The 22,500-nt window shown below is 38.2% G+C and overlaps 1 protein-coding gene across 1 annotated transcript in view; it reads right to left on the reverse strand.

The window, feature by feature from the left end:
- Nucleotides 1-638: 638 nt before the first annotated feature.
- Nucleotides 639-22,500, reverse strand: part of gpsm1b (G protein signaling modulator 1b) — a 63,874-nt gene continuing 42,012 nt past the window's right edge. Inside the window, exons 12-14 of the mRNA XM_061733632.1 lie at nt 6,891-7,041; nt 5,477-5,682; nt 639-1,210 (exon numbers count right to left, since the gene is read on the reverse strand). Of these exons, the coding sequence (XP_061589616.1) occupies nt 1,010-1,210; nt 5,477-5,682; nt 6,891-7,041 (558 nt within the window). The 3' untranslated portion in view covers nt 639-1,009. The remainder of the gene's footprint in view (nt 1,211-5,476; nt 5,683-6,890; nt 7,042-22,500) is intronic.

Consider the following 22,500-nt stretch of genomic DNA (forward strand, 5'->3'; position numbering starts at 1 on the left):
AAAAAGTCAAAATTTTGAGAAAAAAGTCGAAATGTAAAGATGAATGTTGAAGTACAATCTTGAGAAAAAAGTCGAAATGTCGAGAAAAAAGTCGAAATGTCGAGAAAAAAGTCGAAATGTCGAGGAAATAGTCAAAATTTTGTGAAAAAAGTCAAATGTTGAGAAAAAAGTCGAAATGTCGAGATTAAAAAAAGGAAAAGAAAAAAAGAGAAAAAAAGGCAAAAAAAGGGGAAAAAAGAAAACAAAGCAGAAAAAAGAAAGAGGAAAAAGGAAAAAAAAGAGAGAAAAAAAGAAAAAAGTCAAAATTTTGAGAAAAAAGTCAAAATGTAAAGATTAATGTTGAAGTACAATCTTGAGAAAAAAGTTGAAATGTTGAGAAAAAAAATCAAAATTTCGAGAAAAAAGTCGAAATGTCGAGAAAAGTCGAAATGTCGAAGAAATAGTCAAAATTTTGTGAAAAAAGTCAAATGTTGAGAAAAAAGTCGAAATGTCGGGATTAAAAAAAGGAAAAAAGAAAAAAAGAGAAAAAAAAGGCAAAAAAAGAAAAAAGGGGAAAAAAGAAAACAAAGCAGAAAAAAGAAAAAGAGAAAAAAGGAAAAAAAAGAGAAAAAAAAAGAAAAAAAGGTCAAACATTTTTGAAAAAGCTCCAGGAGCCGCTAGGGCGGCGCTTAAGAGCCGCATGCGGCTCTAGAGCCGCGGGTTGCCGACCCTTGCACTATACGGTACTTAATGCTCTTTATTTTCTTCTTCCTTGCCACGTCTGCGCTTCAGTCTTGCTTGTCTTCTCTTTTTATATTTACAAACATTTAGTACATCTATAAAACGAAGCAACATTTAACAGGGCACCACCTATTGCACATAGAATTTTGTCTTATAATTGAAAATCGTGTTAGTTCACCCATTAGTGCTGTCTTTTAACGCTCATCTTGCTTTTTCTGTTGATTCTTATTCTCCTTTTTTCCCCCTCCCATTTCTTTGACGTGAGTTGCACAGTACTATTCTCCAGGTCTTAGCTGGGGAAGCCCCCGGGCGGCTCCTCGTCGGGGGAGCCGGGGCCGTCCTGGTCGTCGTCGGGCAGCTGGACGCGCTGCTCGTCCATGCGCTTGGCCTGCACCCTCTGGATCAGGCTGAAGAAGTCCTCGTCCGGCACCGTCGGGGCGTGAGGCCCGGCTTCTGGCGGGGAGCAGCGCTGGTCATCGATCCTCGAGGACTGGAGTCAGGAAAATGACAAAATAATATGTAATTCAATTCAATTTCAATTCAGGAAACTCCCTATAATCTTAGACGTGTCTGCAATTTCAGTGTACAAAAAGCTAAAAAAGTTATGAAAAGGAGATGTGTCTCCATTACTGGAGTTAAATTCTGGAATGATGCCAACATACATTTAAAAACATGTCATTCTCTTTTTGTTGTTAAGAAAATGGTTTGTAAAGCTATTTTTGAAGCTTATAAGTGCAATTGACTATCTTTAAATGTTTCTTTGCTTTTCTGTTGTTTCTTTGCATTTTGTTGTTTCTTTGCTTTTTTTTTGGCTTCCACAGAATTTTATTTTATATTTTTATTTATTTATTGGTTTATTTGACAGGGACAATGCACATCAATAAAAACATTGCTGTTAATGTGCCAGAGTTAGCCAAGAGGCTATTTTTCATCTGTAGTCCCTTCTATTCTCTTTTTGGTTTTCTGGAGGTCGGTAGCCCAAAAAAGAAAGTTGGTTCTATAGGACAGGCTTATATAAGCATTTTGCTTCAGCCTAGGCCTTTTCAGTCATTGTTCAACACATTTTTTGGTTTTGTATGAAATGTTAATGCTGTGCACAATGTTTTTTGGTGTTTTGTGTTGTCATTAGTGATGCACCGATTGTTCGGTAACCGAAATTGTTCGGCCGAAAATGGCAAAAAAACACTTTCGGTGTTCGGTGGAATAAGTGGGGAAAAAAACGAACAATTAATAACGGCGTTGTAATATAAGGAAATAGACTGGCCGCTCCGTAACTGTTGCGCAACACATAAATCGTTGGCCAACCAAAAACTAACCACATAAGAATTTTACCAACATTCACCAGGAGGTGGAACCAAAACAACATAAATCAATCTATTACAGGTGCGTTTAGATGAGGAAATCAAACAGGGAAGAGCGTGGAGTGAAGTGGTGCAAACATGTCAGCAGTCTGGAAGTATTTTAGAGTGGCAAAGAATAATACAAGAATGGCTGTTTGCAATGAATGTTCTGCTCAAATATCTAGAGGGGGCACATCTGCAAAGTCTTTCAGCTACAAGTTTGATTTATCATTTGAAATGATAAAAAACCCTGAGCGCTTTAATGCATTTTTATTGTTTTAAGGCCTATGTTACAATGTTCAGTCAGTTAAGCCTAACGTAAGCTCAAAGATGGACAAAAAATGTATTTTGCTAATTTATTTATTTTAAGTTATTGTTCTTTGCTGGTATAATGTTTGCTGGAATATTTAAGAAATGCTGGGAAATTAAAAAATCTTCAGTTTTTTATGTTCAACAAATGTTTTCTACCTTGTAATTTTGTAAACGATTTTTTTCTTTGAAGAAGCATGCTTAAATCAAATTTATTTGATTTATGCAATGGTGAAAAAATTGGCAAAATAAATGAAAAACTGCGAAGAACCATGTTCGGTATTGTTCGGTATTCGGCCAAGTGTTTATTATTATTATTTTCGGTTTCGGTTTCGGCCACACATTTTAATTTCGGTGCATCACTAAAAATATGTAATTCAATTCAATTTCAATTCAGGAAACTCCCTATAATCTTAGACGTGTCTGCAATTTCACTGTACAAAAAGCTAAAAAAGGTATGAAAAGGAGATGTGTCTCCATTAGTGGAGTTAAATTCTGGAATTATACCAACATAAATTTAAAAACATGTCATTCTCTTTTTGTTTTTAAGAAAATGGTTTGTAAAGCTATTTTTGAAGCTTATAAGTGCAATTGACTATCTGTTAATGTTTCTTTGCTTTTCTGTTGTTTCTTTGCTTTTCTATTCTCTTTTTGGTTTTCTGGAAGTCGGTAGCCAAAAAAAGAAAGTTGGTAAAGGATAGGCTTTTATAAGCATTTTGCTTCAGCCTATGCCTTTTCAGTTATTGTTCAACACATTTTTGGTTTTGTATGAAATGTTAATGCTGTGCACAATGTTTTTTTTGGTGTTTTGTGTTGTCATGACTGAATAAACTTCGTTCATTCATTCATGTAGAGGTGAAGAAAGAAATATTTTAAACCAGGGGTCTTCAACCGAAAAAAAAAAGATTTAAAAAGAAATAAAGGCAATTTTAACCAAAATAATTTTTGAGTTAAAAAAAATAAAAATAAATTAAAGCTGCACGCAGCGATGAACGGGCCCTCGCGCGTGCAAATTTTCACCAATGAAGGTCAAGTACTCAAAACCATGTCCGATGAAACCACCCACGACTCTTTATGTCAAACCATTCAAAAGTTATGGTAGAAAGTAGGAACTATCAAATATGGACCAATCAGATGAAGGGGGGGAGCGCTTTTTCGCATCTATCGTCGCCACGGTAACGCTTTTGACTGAGAAAAGTAATGTGCGTCGTCGCAGGATCGAGACACACATTTTGATGTATAACACACCTGGGTGCACGTTACGGTTCGGGCTGCATTAACGGCAGAAGAAATGGCATAAATTGCATCAAAATTAGACGATTAATTCAAAATGGCTGACTTCCTGTTCGGTTTCGGCCATGGCGCCAAGAGACTTTTCTTTAAGTTGTGACATGATACAGGTGTGTACCGATTTTCGTGCATGTACGTCAAACCGTATTGTGGGGCTTGAGGCACAAAGTTTTCTAGGGGGCGCTGTTGAGCCATTAGGCCACGCCCATTAATGCAAACCATTAAATATCACATTTTTGGCCAGGCCTGACTTGCCTGCAAAATTTGGTGACTTTTGGGCCACGTTTAGGGGGAAAAAAGGCCCTCATTTCGTCAGAAGAAAAACAAGAAAAACGAGAAAAACAAAAAGAAAAATTCTTGTGTATGATTGAGAAAACTCCATTAAAAGGCAATGATAATCTACTTTTGACAATAACTATTTAGTCTACAACTCTACATAAGTGATTCCCATGACGTGAGTCATGTGACTAATGTCAACTTTAAAGTGGAAAAACTAGCTAGCTAGCTGTTTGAGAGAAAATTTGTTGCGAAATTGACTTGGCTATTTCATATTTAACGCTAGTTAGACCTGAAGAATAAATTAGTGTCAATAACGAAGCCTAAAGCTGGAGATTGTAACGTTCCAGCTCGGCCTAACGTTACTCCTTCCACGTCTGACGAGGCCAAAGTTTCATCAACCGTAAACACATGTAATAATAACCCAGTCAGGAATTGGTTAATAAGGTGATAGAAGCAGAATAAAACACATTCAAATTTATTAGAAACCAGGCTTAAAACTTGACATATTTAAAAAAAAAAAAAAAGGGAAAAAAATAAGAATTCCAAGCGGGTCCTGCTCTGTTTTTCTCTCATCCAAGGGGGTAAAAAAGGTTGAAGACCTCTGATTTAAACAGAAAACGATAAAATCACGTAAATTTAATAGTGATGCACCGAAATGAAAATTCGTGGCCGAAACCGAAACCGAAAATAATAATAAACACTTGGCCGAATACCGAACAATACCGAACATGGTTCTTCGCAGTTTTTCATTTATTTTGCCAATTTTTTCACCATTGCATAAATCAAATAAATTTGATTTAGGCATGCTTTTAAAAGAAAAAAATCTTTTACAAAATTACAAGGTAGAAAATATTTATTGAACAATAAAAAACTGAACATTTTTTAATTTCCCAGCATTTCTTAAATATTCCAGCAGACATTATACCAGCAAAGAACAATAACTTAAAATAAATAAATTAGCAAAATACATTTTTTGGCCATCTTTGAGCTTACGTTAGGCTTAACTGACTGAACATTGTAACATAGGCCTTAAAACAATAAAAATGCATTAAAGCCTCAGGGTTTTTTATCATTTCAAATGATAAATCAAACTAGTGCTGAAAGACTTTGCAGATGTTTCCCCTCTAGATATTTGAGCAGAACATTCATTGCAAACAGCCATTCTTGTATTATTCTTTGCCACTCTAAAATACTTCCACACTGCTGACATGTTTGCACCACTTCACTCCACGCTCTTCCACGTTTGATTTCGTCATCTAAACGCACCTGTAATAGATTGATTTATGTTGTTTTGGTTCCACCTGCTGGTGAATGTTGGTAAAATTCTTACGTGGTTAGTTTTTGGTTGGCCAACGATTTATGTGGTGCGCAATCGTTATGGGAGCGGACAGTCTATTTATATTACAACGCCGTTATTAATTGTTCGTTTTTTTTCCCACTTATTCCACCGAACACCGAAAGTGTTTTTTTGCCATTTTCGGCCGAACAATTTCGGTTACCGAACAATCGGTGCATCACTAAAATTTAACGACCCTCACCTGGCACTTCATGAGCATGTTGAAGAAGTCGTCGCTGGGCTCTGGATTATCTCCCTCGCCGACCAAATGTCCCAGGTTGTTGTGCGTGATCCTCAGGCCCGGGAGGCTCCCGACGTTGACACGCTGGTCGTCGAGGCGACGACTCTGAGAGCTGGCGATCAAATCAAACAGCTCCTCCGTCTGGGGAGAAGTGGTAAGTGCAGGATCTAAGAGAAGTAGAGAAAAAAAAAATTATCATTTATTTATTTGAGCAGGATTCCTACGGAAGAGTATTAGGGCCAGGTAGGAGAAAAATAAAAATAATATTTTACAGGAGGAAGATTTTTTTTTTATCATGCACTTCGAGAAAAAGTTGAAATGTTGAGGAAAAAAGTCAAAATTGGCTTTACGATATTGATTTGAAAGACATATCACACATATGCAGTTGCATAACTTCAGAAACGTACCCTTAATGTTACACTCCAAGGATGTAAGTTACCGTATTGGCCCGAATATAAGACGACCCTCATTATAAGACGACCCTCTCTTTTTCAAGACTCAAGTTTGAAAAAATACTTTTTTGTGTGCAGACAAGGTTAAAAAAAATAAAAAAAGAAGACTTTTTGAACATCAAATTCAATTTTCATACAGAAAATAATTACAGTACATCTGAAACAAATGATTATAACAACATATTCAAGAGAAAAAGCATGTTATTTTGCCTCATTCAAATCATCATCTTGAAGTTTGCATCATAACTTCTCAGCTGCCGGTTCACCTGCCGATCTTTCACCCACTTTTCTCGTTTCTCCATTTTCTGTTATCTCTCCTCTTATTTTCTTCTCTTTTCTTTCTTAGCGCTATTTTTTATTTTTCTTCTTTGTGACAGGAGTTCACTTGGGGAGCTTGGGCTTGGGGAGTTTAGTTCAGCATTCGCTTTAAAGATATCTGGCGCCATCTAGCGTTGTGAATGGGTATAATGTCTAGACCCCGAATGTAAGACGACCCCCACTTTTTCAGTCTTATTTCAATGCAAAAAACACCGTCTTATATTCGGGCCAATACGGTAGTTAGTTAGTTACGGCTGCTGCTGCATAGCTGTCAATCGCTCTCCTAACTGGATTTGATGGGCCAGAGGAGACATTTCCACTTTATTCACCAAATTGTATTTCAACTTTATTCTTGAAATTTCGACTTTATTCACGAAATTTCGACTTTATTATTGAAATTGTATTTCAACATTAATCTCGACATTTTGACTTTTTTTTCCCGAAATTGTATTTCAACATTAATCTCGACATTTCAACTTTTTTCTCAACATTTCTACTTTTTTCTCGAAGTGCACAATAAAAAAAACAATCTCCTGCATGGCCCTAATACTCTTCCGTAGGATTCCAGATGTTCATAAATGGGAATTAAATGCTAAACAACCAACCGATCATGTCGTTCAGGCTTGCAGCGGCTTCTCCGTTGTCCCCGTTCTGTGGCTCATCTAGATGGCAGCGCTGGTCATCCATGCGGCTGCTCTGGAACTTGCTCAGGAGGTCAAAGAAGCAGTCTTCATCGGAGGGGTCACGGCCCAGCTTCTGCAGCACAAACCACAACACTTTCCATCAAAACTATGTCTCTCATTCCTTAACATGCTGTCATACGTAGGGCTGGGGATCGATTCAAATGTCAAGAATCGATTCGATTCCGATTCTTAAGATTCAGAATCGATTATCAAGATTTGATTCGATCCAATTCCGATATTGATTTGGGTTAGTGTTGTTAAAACAGTTTTTTCAGCTGTTGCATGAATTATATGACTGTAGTTATGCAAAATATTACTACTAGTATTGTATGGAGATTAAACAGCAAGTATTGCAGCTAATGATGCTGTAAGGACCAATCAGCTCCCAGAATGCTGATGGAACTGCTTTCAGAAACATCATGTGGGTCAGAATTATCAAACAGATCCAGGGAGGAAACAGAGACGGAGGAAATCGGTTTTATTTTTTCCCACATTCGTTTTTTTTTTTGTTCCATTTTCGGTCTATTTTGGTTTTTAATTTTTGAGCATTTGTTTTTTAGCATTTTTTGCAAATGTAACCCCAAGACAGTAAATAAAGTAATGAAATATAGACAATTTATGCAATTATAACCTAACACTTTAATGTTTTCATACCTTTAAACATATTTAAAGGCAAAAACATGGCACCAGTTATTCTCATGTCCAACAAAACATTGATTTTTTGGGGATGAACAAAAAAATAACCGAAAGTTGTAATGTAATGATGAAAAAAAAAAAACATAAATAAATAAATAAAAGAAAAAACAAAAATAAATAAATAAAAAAAAAATATCGATCTTTAGACATATGAATCGATTTTTAGGAATTAATATGAGAATCAATTCAGAATTGGGAAATTGATTTTTTCAACACAGGCCTAATCATACGTTTGCTTCATTTCTCTTAAATCCTGATCCTCAATTGGAGGATTATTATTATTCATTCTGTTTCCAGGTTAGTCTGGCTCCTTTTTTGGAAAGCCCAGTGCTCCAAGATCCAAGAAACCTGATTTACAGGTGGAATAATTAAGCTATATCCCAAAAGGAGCTCCATAATGAGGGTTTTTTTCTTTTTTTAAAACGTCTTGTGGAATAAGATGATCTGATAAATTCACATGACGACCTTCGTGGTGAAAAAAGACTGGCCTAGATACTGAAGGGGATGCTGTGATTAAATCTGCAGCAAGTGGCCCACATTGATGGAAATGTCAATAAACATATTGGAAATGTTAACCACAGTTTGTCCAATAGTCCTTAGTTTCAGATGTAGCTAAAACAGTTTGATCAGCCGGTCACTGATTGACTGAATGCCATTAACGCTCATTGATCCGCCTGCTAATCTGTGTCAAGTCTTCATTTTTCCACTTCTTACTGTCATTTAACAGCCAGAGATGAGTGCTCAAAGTAAATTGGATCATTTAAAAGTGATAGATCAACAAACAAAAACACGAAAAACACGTGAGATTTATAATGTTTGACGATCGCGACTCAAGTTTTCTGAAACTTACAACTAATCTTAGCAGCGATCAAATGATCGAAATCGTTCCCAAATCGCTCCCAAATTCCAAGACAGAAATCAATTACTTAAAAGAAAACAAACTTCTAGAGCAGGGATCAGCAACCCGCGGCTCTAGAGCCGCATGCGGCTCTTTAGCGCCGCCCTAGTGGCTCCTGGAGCTTTTTAAAAATGTTTGACCATTTTTCCTTCTTTTTTTCCTTTTTTTCCTCTTTTTTTCTCCTTTTTCCCCTATTTTTCTTCCTTTTTTCCTTTTTATTTTGTTTTTTAATCTCGACAGTTCGACTTTTTTCTCGAGATTTTGACTTTTTTCTCGACATTTCAACTTTTTTCTCGAGATTGTACTTCAAAATTAATCTCGACATTTGGACTGGACTTTTTTCTCAAAATTTCAACATTTTTCTTGACATTTCAACTTTTTTCTCAGCATTTTTTTTTCTCTTTTTCCTTTTTTCTCTTTTTCTTTCTTTTTCTTCTTTTTCTCCTTTTTTCCTCTTTTTTTCTTCCTTTTTCCTTTCCTTTTTAATCTCGACATTTCTACTTTTTTCTCGACATTTTGACTTTTTTCTCGAAATTTTGACTTTTTTCTCGACATTTCGACTTTTTTCTCGAGATTGTACTTCAACATTAATCTCGGCATTTGGACTTTTTTCTCAAAATTTCGACTTTTTTCTCGAAGCGCATAATGAAAAAAAATCTTCCCCCAGTTCTAACTAATATAAAAACATGCAGCATGTGTTGCCTTCATTCTAAGGCTTATACAAGACTTTTAATTTTTTGCGGCTCCAGACATATTTGTTTTTTGTGTTTTTGGTCCAATATGGCTCTTTTAACATTTTGGGTTGCCGACCCCTGTGCTAGAGTATATAAAAAAAATAAAAAATTACAAAATGACACGTGTGTTTCAAGTAGCAGGTTTAAAAACATTTATATTAAACCTTAACAGTGAACGCAGCAACATGAACTGCAGCAAAGTGACCTGTTTCCACTTAACACATGAAAACTAGCAACTTAAACTGCTCAAACTGGGATAATCTTGTGTTTTACCTCACACACCACACTACAGTAAGGTATTAATATCAGCTACTGCGTTTTTATTTATTTTTTATTGTAGTAAAGTTTCTGTTAGCATTTGGCTGCTGTGACTCGGTCCTGCTCAGACAACATTACTGTGATCTCACCGACATCAGAAAACAGAGAAACACAAAGCAAGTAAACCCAGAAGCAGAGCTGGGGATCCATTCAAATGTCAAGAATCAATTCGATTCCGATTCTTAAGATTCAGAATCGATTATCACGCTTTGATTCAATCCAATTCGATCCGATATTGATTTGGGTTACTGTTAATAAAACTGTTTTTTCAGCTGTTGCATGAATTATATGACTGTAGTTCTGCAACATATTAATACTAGTATTATATTGAGATTCAACAGCAAGTATTGCAGCTAATGATGCTGTAAGGACCAATCAGCTCCCAGAATGCTGATAGAACTGAAACAGAAACATCATGTGGGTCAGAATTACCAAACAGATCCAGGGAGGAAACAGAGACGGATGAAATCAGTTTTATTTTTTCCCCATTTATGAGAATTTGGTTTTTAACATTTATGCAAATGTACCCCAAGACAGTATATAAAGCAAAGAAATATAGACAATTTATGCAATTATAACTGAAAACTTTAATGTTTTCATACCTTTAAACATATTTAAAGGCAAAAACATGGCACCAGTTATTCTCGTGTCCAACAAAATATTCCTTTTTTGGGCATAAACAAAAAAGTACCAAAGGTTTTAATGTAATGATGAAAAAAAAAAAAAAAAAAAAAAAAAAAAAAATATATATATATATATATTATTTTTTTTTTAAATCGATATTTTAGACATATGAATCGATTTTTAGGAATTCATATGAGAATCGATGTAAAATCGGAGAATCGATCTTTTCAACACAGGCCTACCCAGAAGGGGTGTGAGAAGCTCTTTTTCAAAGCTTTGCCTTGGCAGATGTGTATAAGAATTAAGATAAAATAAGATAAGATAGTCCTTTATTGATCCCCAGAGGGGAAATTCTGGTGCTACAGCAGCTCAAAGTCGAACAACATGAACTCAGACTAAATAAACGATAAAGATAAATTATGAAATAAGTATGTATTTCATACTTATTATTTATAAGTATGAAAAAAATAAAAAATACAGTAAAAAAGAAACTGCAACTGAACAAGTGTACTGTAAACTGAATAAATGTACTATAAACATAGTTAGTACAGTATAATAAATAGTCTGTTAAGACCTTAAAACAATTAGGTTATACATGTTATCAAAGTAATGCATTTATAAGAATTGATGCTTTTTTTTTGCACCCTTAATTTCCTGCTTTAACACTTTATTCTATCCAGTTTTTATTACGAACTTCAATACAGATAAACTAGAATAGCTATGGTGTAGTATCCGGTTCTGCCACCAGGTGGCGCCTCTCGTTTATGAAGAAGTGAGTTAGCCGAGTGTGGCATAAATAGTAAAATCCCTGTTTTCCAGACAGAAAAGCTCTGCTAGCTCTGACTTTGTTGGTAAACGGCACAGCAGATCATTTCTCTGTAGTTGTATTGATTAGGTAGCCAGACAGACTAGTTAACAGGCTAATAAACATAGAAAACTAAGGGCCAAATCCACAAAGAATAGATTGCGGCAACAAATAGCACTGTGAATTGCGCTGCATTTGCGCCCGCAATTTGCCCCGCTTTAAGGTCCTATTCACAAAAGATTTTGCTCTAATGATATGCCGGCGCAGACACGCCCATAAAGTTTTGCAGCTGAGTGCAATTTTCCCTTGTCTGAGTGAGCGGAGCTGTTTCCAGTGTTCTCCGTATTTCAGCACACAGATTGGTCCATAATGAAAACTGCAGAGAGCACAACAGCCTCAACTTTCACGTATTTGTACTTCTCTAGTATTTCGCATGTATGACATAAGCTAATGAATTGTCAAATGTTAAGAGGCTGTGCGCATTTATATGTTTATATGGTGGAATTGTTTGTAATAAAGCAGCCCCTTACTGTATGGATGAATCCTGAGCTCCGTTCTGTTATTTTTAAATCCGAGATAAGTCCACAACCCCACTTGATCTGACTGTCTACAGTCATGGATGACTGTAGATTTCACCCTTAATATCATTCAGTATCACACAGGCTTGAATGATATTGAAGAGAGAGAGAAACAGAGACAGATGGGGAGTGAGGAGTTTGCGGGCAGTTAATACACGCTTCGAAAAGACGGTATTTGCTCCACTATTTTTGCGTGTGGCAAATAGCGCTGGCCTTTGTGAATTAGACGTTTTTTGCAATGAGGCTTATTTGCATAGAAAGGGGGCAATTTTGCACCGAATGTATGAATATTACCTAATTTACATACATGCAAATGGCACAGGTGCACCATGACACTATTTGCTTGGCAGCGCAGTTTGTGGTGCAATTCGCCCTTTGCGGGTGCTTTGTGAATTAGACGCTCTCTTTTTGTCTCATTTGCACCGGTTTAGCGGCCGCAAAAGCCGCGCAATCCTTTTGTGGATTTGGCCCTAAGGGTTTTAGAAACCAGCACAGGCCGAAAGCCGCTTGATGGCGCAGATAGTAGTTACGAGTGCTGAAGGGGATAAATTATATGCTTCCTCAAAACAAAATAAAGGAGAATAATAGTGGTGGCAGAAACTATTGATAGATTTCCTGGCGAGACAGTAATGATGAATAACTGTTCATGCCGCTGGTTCTTGCACCTGCTTCCAGGAGGTGAAACAACATTAACCATGTTTGAAATGTGTTTGTTTTTCACCTGACCGTTCCCACACATCAGTCTATTAGTCTATTAGACAGGGTCAATTTTCACAAAATCAGAACCCCGAAGGCATTTTGCGAATATTTATAACTGACAACATTCCTAGGGGTATTAAGGGGTGCTGGATCCAAATCTGCTGTATATGAAGCTCAAAAATGTCCCAAAATTCCTCAGAATTGAGAAATCCAACATGGTCGCCACTGCCAGGCTGAAATCTATTTTTCAGTATCTCTTTTTGACTAAACAAGGTACAAACATGAATTAAAGCTGCAATCAGCGATGAACGGGCCCTCGCGCGTGCAATTTTCACCCATAAAGATCAAGGACTCTTTATGTCAAACCATTCAAAAAATATTGCAGAAAACTATCAGATATCGACCAATCAGAAGAAGGGGCGGGGCTAATTTGCACCAATTATGTTCAAGGACTCAAAACCGAGTCCGATGACACCACACACGACTCTTTATGTCAAACCATTCAAAAGTTATGGCAGAAAGTAGGAACTATCAAATATGGACCAATCAGATGAAGGGAGGGGAGGCGCGTTTTTTGGCGTGTATCGTCGCCACGGTAACGCTTTTGAAAGAGAAAAGAAATCCGCGTCGTCGCAGGACAGAGACGCACATTTTGAGGTATAACACACCTGGGTGCACGTTACGGTTCGGGCCGTATTAACTGCCGAAGAAATAGCATAAATTGCACCAGAATTACACAATTAATTCAAAATGGCCGACTTCCTGTTTGGTTTCGGCCATGGCGCCAAGAGACTTTTCTTTTAGTTGCGACATGATACAGGTGTGTACAGATTTTCGTCCATGTACGTCAAACCGTATTGTGGGGCTTGAGGCACAAAGTATTCTAGGGGGCGCTGTTGAGCCGTTAGGCCACGCTCATAAATGCAAACCATTAAATATAAAATTTTTCGCCAGGCCTGGCTTGCGTGCAAAATTTGGTGACTTTTGGGGCACGTTTAGGGGGGCAAAAAGGCCCTCATTTCATCAGAAGAAAAAGAAAGAATAAAGAAAAATTCCTACAGATACAATAGGGCCTTCGCACTGCAAGTGCTCGGGCCCTAATTAAATGTACTTTTGTAAGTTTTCCTACATGGGCAATTCGATGCCATATTCAGAATTGAGATGTAATGTGAAGAAACTGCTTAGATATTGCAAAAAAAGTTGTTTTTTACTATGAATAATTACTCAGTTATTATTATTAGGCTACTTTTACTTACTTTGTATTTTGTTTTGAGGTCAAATGTACAAACAAATGTACAAAAAGTTACGAACTTGAATTAAATGTTCACAGGTTTTCACACATGGGAATTTAACATCCTGTCCTGATTTAGATCAAGTGTCAATAATCAGCACAAGTATAGAGAAAAAGGTGGTCATTAGTGATAAAGAGGTTGTCATGTAGGAAAACTTACAAAGGTACATTTAATTCATGTTTGTACCTTGTTTGGTCAAAAAGATTTACTGAAAGATAGATTTCAGCCAGGTGGCCATGTTGGAAACATGATACGTCTACTTTAGCCACCAGCATTATGCTGCTAAAGGCTAATTTATGAGAATTGTTTTGTTTTCTTTTTTTTATCCGGTTTCTCCGGTCTCTCTGTTCTACTTTAGCCACCAGCGTTACTCTGCTAAAGGCTAATTCATGAGAATTGTTTTGTTTTCTTGTTTTTCTACTTTAGCATTTCTCAATTTTGAGGCATTTTGGGACATTTCTGAGCTTCATATACAGCAGATTTGGATTCAGCACCCCTTAATACCCCTAGAAATGTTGTATATTGTAAATATTCACAAAATGCCTTCAGCACTTTAAATAAGCACATTTTCAGAAATTCTGCCTCGACTTTATATCTGCTGGTGTCTATCAATGTAAAGTGTTGTTAAAAAACATTTAACAATATCTGGGATCTTTGATGCACAATTGCAACGTGTTTCCAGGAACAACTGAGTGACATCCATTACATTGATTAAAACTCCTAAAAATGGGTTAATGGAGGACCGGGAGGAATTAAGCTGGAGAGACAACTATAGTTCACTCCCATATTTCAACAAGTCCTAAAAACAAACATAAATACGCCCGTCTGGATGAGATACGGCGGCTTCAACGTCACGCTGTATAAAGTTTAAGTGAGTTTGCTTTACAGCGAGACATAAAAGGAGGTCGGCGGTACATTTAGATCACTGGCAGTGTGGATTTTTCTTTGCATTGGGAAAAAAAAAAAAAAAAAAAAAAAAAAAAGAGTAAGTTTCAATTAAAAAAAAAATTGAAAACTATCCTGTAAATCACAAAAACTGCAATTATAATCACATTTTTTTCTATCAAATATGTCCAGAAGAGGTTATTTCATTTAATTTAATTTCAATTTTATTTATTCCGTATCATGGAAATGGTAGTTCACATACATTCCATTCCATGATCGAAAAGGGGGGCAAGAAATAAAGCTCAATAAAAAAAAAAAAAAAAAAAAAAAAAAGAAGAAGAAAGCCTTATATTACAAGCCCCTTTCTCAAAAAAAAAAAAAAAAAATACATATGAAGATGGTCTGTCCGTCTGTTCAACAGTGGCTGCTTATATAATACCAAAAAAAATAATGGAAAAAACAAAACAAAACAAAAAAAAAGAAAACATACACAATAACTCACCAACAACACCAAAAAAAAAAGATATTTTACCCGTTAAATTCATATTGTCTTTATACAATTTCTTGAACTGGTGAATATTTGTACAATCCTTTAAATCAATTGTTAAGGAGTTCCATAATTTTACACCACATACCGAAATACACATTTGTTTTAAAGTAGTTCCTATGGTCCTTATTTTCGGAACTAAACACAAAAAAGCGTTGTATATTTTGAGCTGTTAAAGGAAACCCCTTACCGGCAGCAATACTTTGTCCTTTATCTCTCATTCCTCCATTGAATTCCTCTCCGTCCACAAGTCAGGCTCACACCTCCTTCTTCCCTACTTTCTCTCTCTATTTCCCTGCCTGACACGACCACCTCCCTCTAATTTCCTCGTCTGTTGTCTCCCTCAGTGCCAGCCCTCTTTCAAACTGCACACCAACCTCTTCCTCTCCGTCTCTCCCTCTCTCTTTTTTCTGCAGCTCTCTCCCAGCAGACCGTTTTTTAGTCCCGTTCACCCACTGTGGGAAAACAACTCATTATGGGACTGTGGGCGTTTTTTGACCCGGTGGGGAGGGAGGGTACAGCGCTGTGATCAAGGTCACATTATCAGCTCAGAGAGGAGAGAGAGGGCCTGGGTGGACAAAAGGGACGGGGCTGGTGGGGGAATGGGTGGTGGTGGTGGGGGATAAAAATGTATCACGATAATTTCTGGCATTTATCCCGATAACGATAAAAATGACGATAAAAAAAAATACCAATTCAACTCCATCTTTTCAACTATAAATCTATCTCGCTCTCAGATCTGCCATGTTTGTTACACAAAAACCTCATCAACAGGAATTTATCTTCCTTCCTTCCTTCCTTCCTTCCTTCCTTCCTTCCTTCCTTCCTTCCTTCCTTCCTTCCTTCCTTCCTTCCTTCCTTCCTTCTGCTCTCTCCTTCCTTCTTCCCTTCCTCTTTTCTCCCTTCCTTCCTTCCTTCCTTCCTTCCGCTCTCTCCTTCCTTCTTCCCTTCCTCTTTTCTCCCTTCCTTCCTCATTTCCTTGTTTTCTCCCTTCCTTCCTTCCTTCCTTCCTCCTTCCTTCCTTCCTTCCTTCCTCCTTTCCTTGTTTTCTCCCTTCCTTCCTTCCTTCCTTCCTTCGGCTCTCTGCTTCCTTCTTCACCTTCCTCTTTTCTCCCTTCCTTCTCCCATTTCTTTCCTTCCTTCCTTCCTTCCTTCCTTCCTTCCTTCTTCCCTTCCTCTTTTCTCCCTTCCTTCCTCATTTCCTTGTTTTCTCCCATTTCCTTCCTTCCTTCCTTCCTTCCTTCCTTCCTTCCTTCCTTCTGCTCTCTCCTTCCTTCTTCCCTTCCTCTTTTCTCCCTTCCTTCTCCCATTTCCTTCCTTCCTTCCTTCCTTCCTTCCTTCCTTCCTTCCTTCCTTCCGCTCTCTCCTTCCTTCTTCCCTTCCTCGTTTTCTCCCTTCCTTCCTCCTTTCCTTGTTTTCTCCCTTCCTTCCTTCCTTCCTTCCTTCCTTCCTTCCTTCCTTCCTTCCTTCCTTCCTTCCTTCCTTCCTTCCTTCCTTCCTTGTTTTCTCCCTTCCTTCCTTCCTTCCTTCCTTCCTTACTTCCTTCCTTCCTTCCTTCCTTCCTTGTTTTCTCCCTTCCTTCCTTCCTTCCTTCCTTCCTTCCTCCCTCCTTTCCTTGTTTTCTCCCTTCCTTCCTTCCTTCCTTCCTTGTTTTCTCCCTTCCTTCCTTCCTTCCTTGTTTTCTCCCTTCCTTCCTTCCTTCCTTCCTTCCTTGTTTTCTCCCTTCCTTCCTTCCTTCCTTCCTTCCTTCCTTCCTTCCTTCCTTGTTTTCTCCCTTCCTTCCTTCCTTCCTTCCTTCCTTCCTTCCTTCTTCACCTTCCTCTTTTCTCCCTTCCTTCTCCCATTTCCTTCCTTCCTTCCTTCCTTCCTTCCTTCCTTCCTTCCTTCCTTCCTTCCTTCCTCCCTCCTTTCCTTGTTTTCTCCCTTCCTTGTTTTCTCCCTTCCTTCCTTCCTTCCTTGTTTTCTCCCTTCCTTCCTTCCTTCCTTCCTTGTTTTCTCCCTTCCTTCCTTCCTTCCTTCCTTCCTTCCTTCCTTCCTTGTTTTCTCCCTTCCTTCCTTCCTTCCTTCCTTCCTTCCTTCCTTCCTTCCTTCCTTCCTTCCTTCTTCACCTTCCTCTTTTCTCCCTTCCTTCTCCCATTTCCTTCCTTCCTTCCTTCCTTCCTTCCTTCCTTCTTCACCTTCCTCTTTTCTCCCTTCCTTCTCCCATTTCCTTCCTTCCTTCCTTCCTTCCTTCCTTCCTTCCTTCCTTCCTTCCTTCCTTCCTTCCTTCCTTCCTTCCTTCCTTCCTTCCTTCCGCTCTCTCCTTCCTTCTTCCCTTCCTCTTTTCTCCCTTCCTTCCTCCTTTCCTTGTTTTCTCCCTTCCTTCCTTCCTTCCTTCCTTCCTTCTTTCCTTCCTTGTTTTCTCCCTTCCTTCCTTCCTTCTTTCCTTCCTTGTTTTCTCCCTTCCTTCCTTCCTTCCTTCCTTCCTTCCTTGTTTTCTCCCTTCCTTCCTTCCCTTCCTTCCTTCCTTCCTTGTTTTCTCCCTTCCTTCCTTCCTTCCTTCCTTCCTTGTTTTCTCCCTTCCTTCCTTCCTTCCTTCCTTCTTCACCTTCCTCTTTTCTCCCATTTCCTTCCTTCCTTCCTTCCTTCCTTCCTTCCTTCCTTCCTTCCTTCCTTCCTTCCTTCCTTCCTTCCTTCCTTCCTTGTTTTCTCCCTTCCTTCCTTCCTTCCTTGTTTTCTCCCTTCCTTCCTTCCTTCCTTGTTTTCTCCCTTCCTTCCTTCCTTCCTTCCTTCCTTGTTTTCTCCCTTCCTTCCTTCCTTCCTTCCTTCCTTGTTTTCTCCCTTCCTTCCTTCCTTCCTTCCTTCCTTCCTTCCTTCCTTCCTTCCTTCCTTCCTTCCTTCCTTCCTTCCTTCCTTCCTTCCTTCTTCACCTTCCTCTTTTCTCCCTTCCTTCTCCCATTTCCTTCCTTCCTTCCTTCCTTCCTTCAGGGGAATTTATCGTTTTTACCGTGAGATACAAATTCTTACCGTGGGGAATTTTTTGGACGGTTTATCGTGAACGGTAAAATATCACCCATTCCTAGTGGGGGGGTGAAAAATGGGTGCAGGGATGTAGTTAAGAGTCCACTGCTTTGCCAGCAGAGATCAACCACCTTCAACTGACTGGATTCGCCCATTTCTGCACTTTAGAAAAGACTAATCTGGCGTGACTTGTAGCTGTTTCTATCCCCGCGTCCTTGGACTCACGGTCTCTCAGTGGACCTCTTCACTTCCCTCGCTGTAATGTCCAATTAATCAAGTAGGTCAAAGAGACAGAACAAGAGAGAAAGAAACATGTGACCACCAGGAGACAATGAAAAGAGAGAGAGGGAGAGAGCGGCGGTGAGAAACGCAGAAGGTTGTGGGTTATTCTGGCTCCCGATCAGCTGCTCCGAGGAATCCAATGATTCACATTATCAAAGATATTATTTATTTATTTATTCATTTCGATCATGTGCTCAGTATGGTACACTCATTCATAACATGTCGTGTAATCATTTGGATCGAAAAGGAATAGGCTGAAGCTCTGAGCTTATAAATGCCTTTAACCTTCACATTATTAGGGCCCGAACACTTACAGTGCGAAGAAATTTGATATTTAATGGTTTGCATTAATGGGCGTGGCCTAATGGCTCAACAGCGCCCCCTAGAAAACTTTGTGCCTCAAGCCCCACAATACGGTTGGACATACATGCACGAAAATCGCTACACACCTGTATCATGGCACAACTTAAATTAAAGTCTCTTGGCGCCATGGCCGAAACCCAACAGGAAGTCGGCCATTTTGAATTAATCCTTTCATTTTGGCGAAATTTATGCCATTCCTTCGGCAGTTAATTCAGCCCGAACCATAACGTGCCCCCAAGTGTGTTATACATCAAAATGTGCGTCTCCATCCTGCCACTACGTGCATTACTTTTCTCTTTCAAAAGCGTTACCGTGGCGACGCTAGACGCCAAAAAGCCCGCCCACCCTTCATCTGATTGGTCCATATTTGATAGGTCCCAAAAAGTCACCAAATTTTGCATGCAAGCCAGGCCTGGTGATAAATGTGATATTTCATGGTTTGCATTAATGGGCGTGGCTTAACGGCTCAACAGCGCCCCCTAGAAAACTTTTCTCTGCCATAACTTTTGAATGGTTTGACATAAAGACTTGTGGGTGGTGTCATGGGACTCGGTATTGAGTCCTTGACTTTCATTGGCCTGAATTAGCCCCGCCCCTTCTTCTGATTGGTTGTCCCTATTTTCTGCCATAACTTTTGAATGGTTTAACATAAAAAGTCGTGGGTGGTGTCATTTCTGATATGCTTATGGGGTCGGTGGCCGTGAGTGCGAGGGCCCGTTCATTGCTGCTTGCCGCTTTAATTATTATTTACACTTTCTATAACAAATGCTTTCTAGCATTTCCACCCAAAAAAGAAGCAAACACAAAACACAAAAAAAATATATATATATGTTACAACAAAGAACCAGTAAGAAAAGAAAAAAGGAAAAATAAATAATAAATAGTCCCGATTAAAACAAGGACAAAAAGATCAGTAATTATTACCTGCATAATTCCATAATTCTCTCTCTTGCATCTTATCCTTCAATCTTGTTGGTATTTACCAATCATGATCTGTTTTAAACTATTTTTAAACTGTATGATGTTTTTACTTTAAGATTATCTGGCAAGCTGTTCCACAACTTAACCCCTGTAACTGAAATACACATACTTTTAAGTGTTGTTTTAACTGTTGGTTGTTTGAGATTATGTTCCCCCCTTAACTCATATTGCCCATCTCTTAATTTAAACTTAATAGTTTAATTTCCAGAACAAAACATTTGTGTGATGATAAAATCCTACATTATTTACGATTCTTATTGCTTTTTTTTGCATTAGATAAATGGGATGAAGATTGGTTTTAAAAGTATTTCCCCAAATCTCCACACAGTACGTCAGATACGGTAAGATTAATGAATTATAAAGTATGTATAATGTTTTTAGGTTTAATATGTGTCTAGTAGGGGTGTCACGGTACACACAAGTCACGGTTCGGTACGTACCTCGGTATAGGGGTCACGGTTCGGTACGGGTTCGGTACGGGTTCGGTACAACGGGAAAAAAAATACAAAAAGTCCCAAATGTATAAGACGAGTTTTTTCTTCCTTTATTTTGATCATAGCATTTGAAAGTTAAAGTTTGTTCAATTGGCTACAAAACTAAAAAGCATCTCTTATTAAAGTGTAAAATAAATAGAATAAAACATTTAACTTGTGCATTATTGTTTTTAATTTTACCACGGACTGGTTTATGTGAGGTTTATGTCACTTTTAATAAATACTTGAACCCGGGCTCCTCTACTGCTGCATATGGGCAGAGCCGTCTGGGGGCGGAGCATTCTCCATGGGCCTTATGATAGTCATTTTAACGTTCAACAACATCATCCTACCCATCAAACTACATTTATTCTCACTTTTATTGAGCCAAGCCTATAGGCCTATGCTGCAGAAAGCAGAGTAAAGTCACACACACACACACACACACACACACACACACACACACACACACACACACACACACACACACACACACACACACACACACACACACACACACACACACACACACACACACACACACACACACACACACACACACACACACACACAGGCCTGACAGCTGTCAATCACATGGCTCTGAAAACTCAGGTAGTCACGGACTGACTCAGTTCATTCTTTGATACAATTTAAATACAAAAAAAACATAACTGGTCTAAATTACACAATCTATTTAGATAGATATAGACACAGCGGTCTATAACATCATTTCTGAGCTCTATAACAGAGAATAGACTCGGCGGTCTCGTTCACAACAACACAAGCTCATTAAAATAGGCAGCTGGTCAAGAAACTGATAAATAAATTATTTAAGAAGGTTACACTCACTCACCAACGGTAGTTGACTCTTCCATAACCCAAAATAATCCAGGTAACGTGGAAAACGGGGTAACATTCAAAACTTTGTACAAATTTAGTCCTCTTTTAAACTTTAGCGCTAATCTCCTTCACTGTGACTGTTAAGGCTGATTTATGGTACCGCGTTACACCAACGCAGCGCCTACGGCGAAGGTTGCGCGTCGCCGCATAACCTCGCCGTAGACTGCGCCGTACCCTTCGGCGTATGCTCTGCGTCGATTTAACGCAGAACCATAAATCAGGCTATACAGCCAATCCGCGTTGGCACACGGCCCTGATGCGTTCAGGACAGTTGTAAATTAAGAATTACAACATTTTATCGTTATTATGGCCTACAATTTATGATGATATATGAATTGCACATATATTTATTGATATGCACAGACTAGCACACATTTAGGTCTGTAATGGAACGTGACTTTTGATATTTATAAGGGAAAAAAAAACGATGATTGATTTTTTTTTTTTTTTTTTTAACTCAGTCAGACGTATTCGCCGTATGACTGCGTGAACCGAACCGTGACCCCCGTACCGTGACGGGACGGGACGAATACAAATACCGTTACACCCCTAGTGTCTAGTTTTTCCTAGAATGCAGATACTTTTAGCTAACTTTGATCTAATATATTTCATGTGGGCCTTCCAGTAAATTACTGGTAAATACCGCAGCATCAATCTGTTCTGTCCTGAATGTTAGAAAATTGTTTACACAAATTGTTGCACTTCAGTTCCGTCTGAGGATCAGTTTTTTTATCTGACATTTTGTTTAACTAATGCAGTTTGCTTTTTAATTTGATATCAACTTGTGGTAAAATGTTTATATAAAAACTCGAAATGGACTTGCAGATTTTGTGTTGTAGTGCAAGTTCTTACGAAGTCGAGATGAAGTAAATGTGCAATTATATCTTCAAGAAAAGTTTTGCCTTTTTTATTTACACACCAGCAGAGGTGTCAAAAGTACGGAAGAGCATTAGGGCAAGGCAAGAGAAAGGAAATTTGAGAGTGGAAGATTTTTTTTTATTGTGCACTTCGAGAAAAAAGACGAAATGTCAAGAAAAAAGTCGAAATTTCGCCTTTTTTCTCAACATTTTGACTTTTTTTTTAAATTTCGACTTTTTTCTCAACATTTTGACTTTTTTCTCGAAATTTTGACTTTTTTCCTCAACATTTAGACTTTTTTCTCGACATTTCGCATTTTTTCTCGAAATTATACTTCAACATTAATCTTGACATTTTGACTTTTTTCTTGAAGTGCATAATGAAAAAAAAATCTTCCTCCTCTAAAATTATTTTTCTCCTGCCTGGCCCTAATACTCTTCCGTACAAAAGTATTCACATTCATTACTCAGGTAGAAGTATAGATACTAGAGTTTAAAAATACTCCTGTAGAAGTTGAAGTATCAACTCAAGTTTTTTACTCAAGTAAAAGTATAAAAGTACTGGTTTCAAAACTACTTAAAGTATAAAAGTAAAAGTAA

The sequence above is a fragment of the Cololabis saira genome, chromosome 11 (assembly GCF_033807715.1).
Source record: "Cololabis saira isolate AMF1-May2022 chromosome 11, fColSai1.1, whole genome shotgun sequence".
In the NCBI taxonomy this organism is placed as follows: domain Eukaryota; kingdom Metazoa; phylum Chordata; class Actinopteri; order Beloniformes; family Belonidae; genus Cololabis; species Cololabis saira.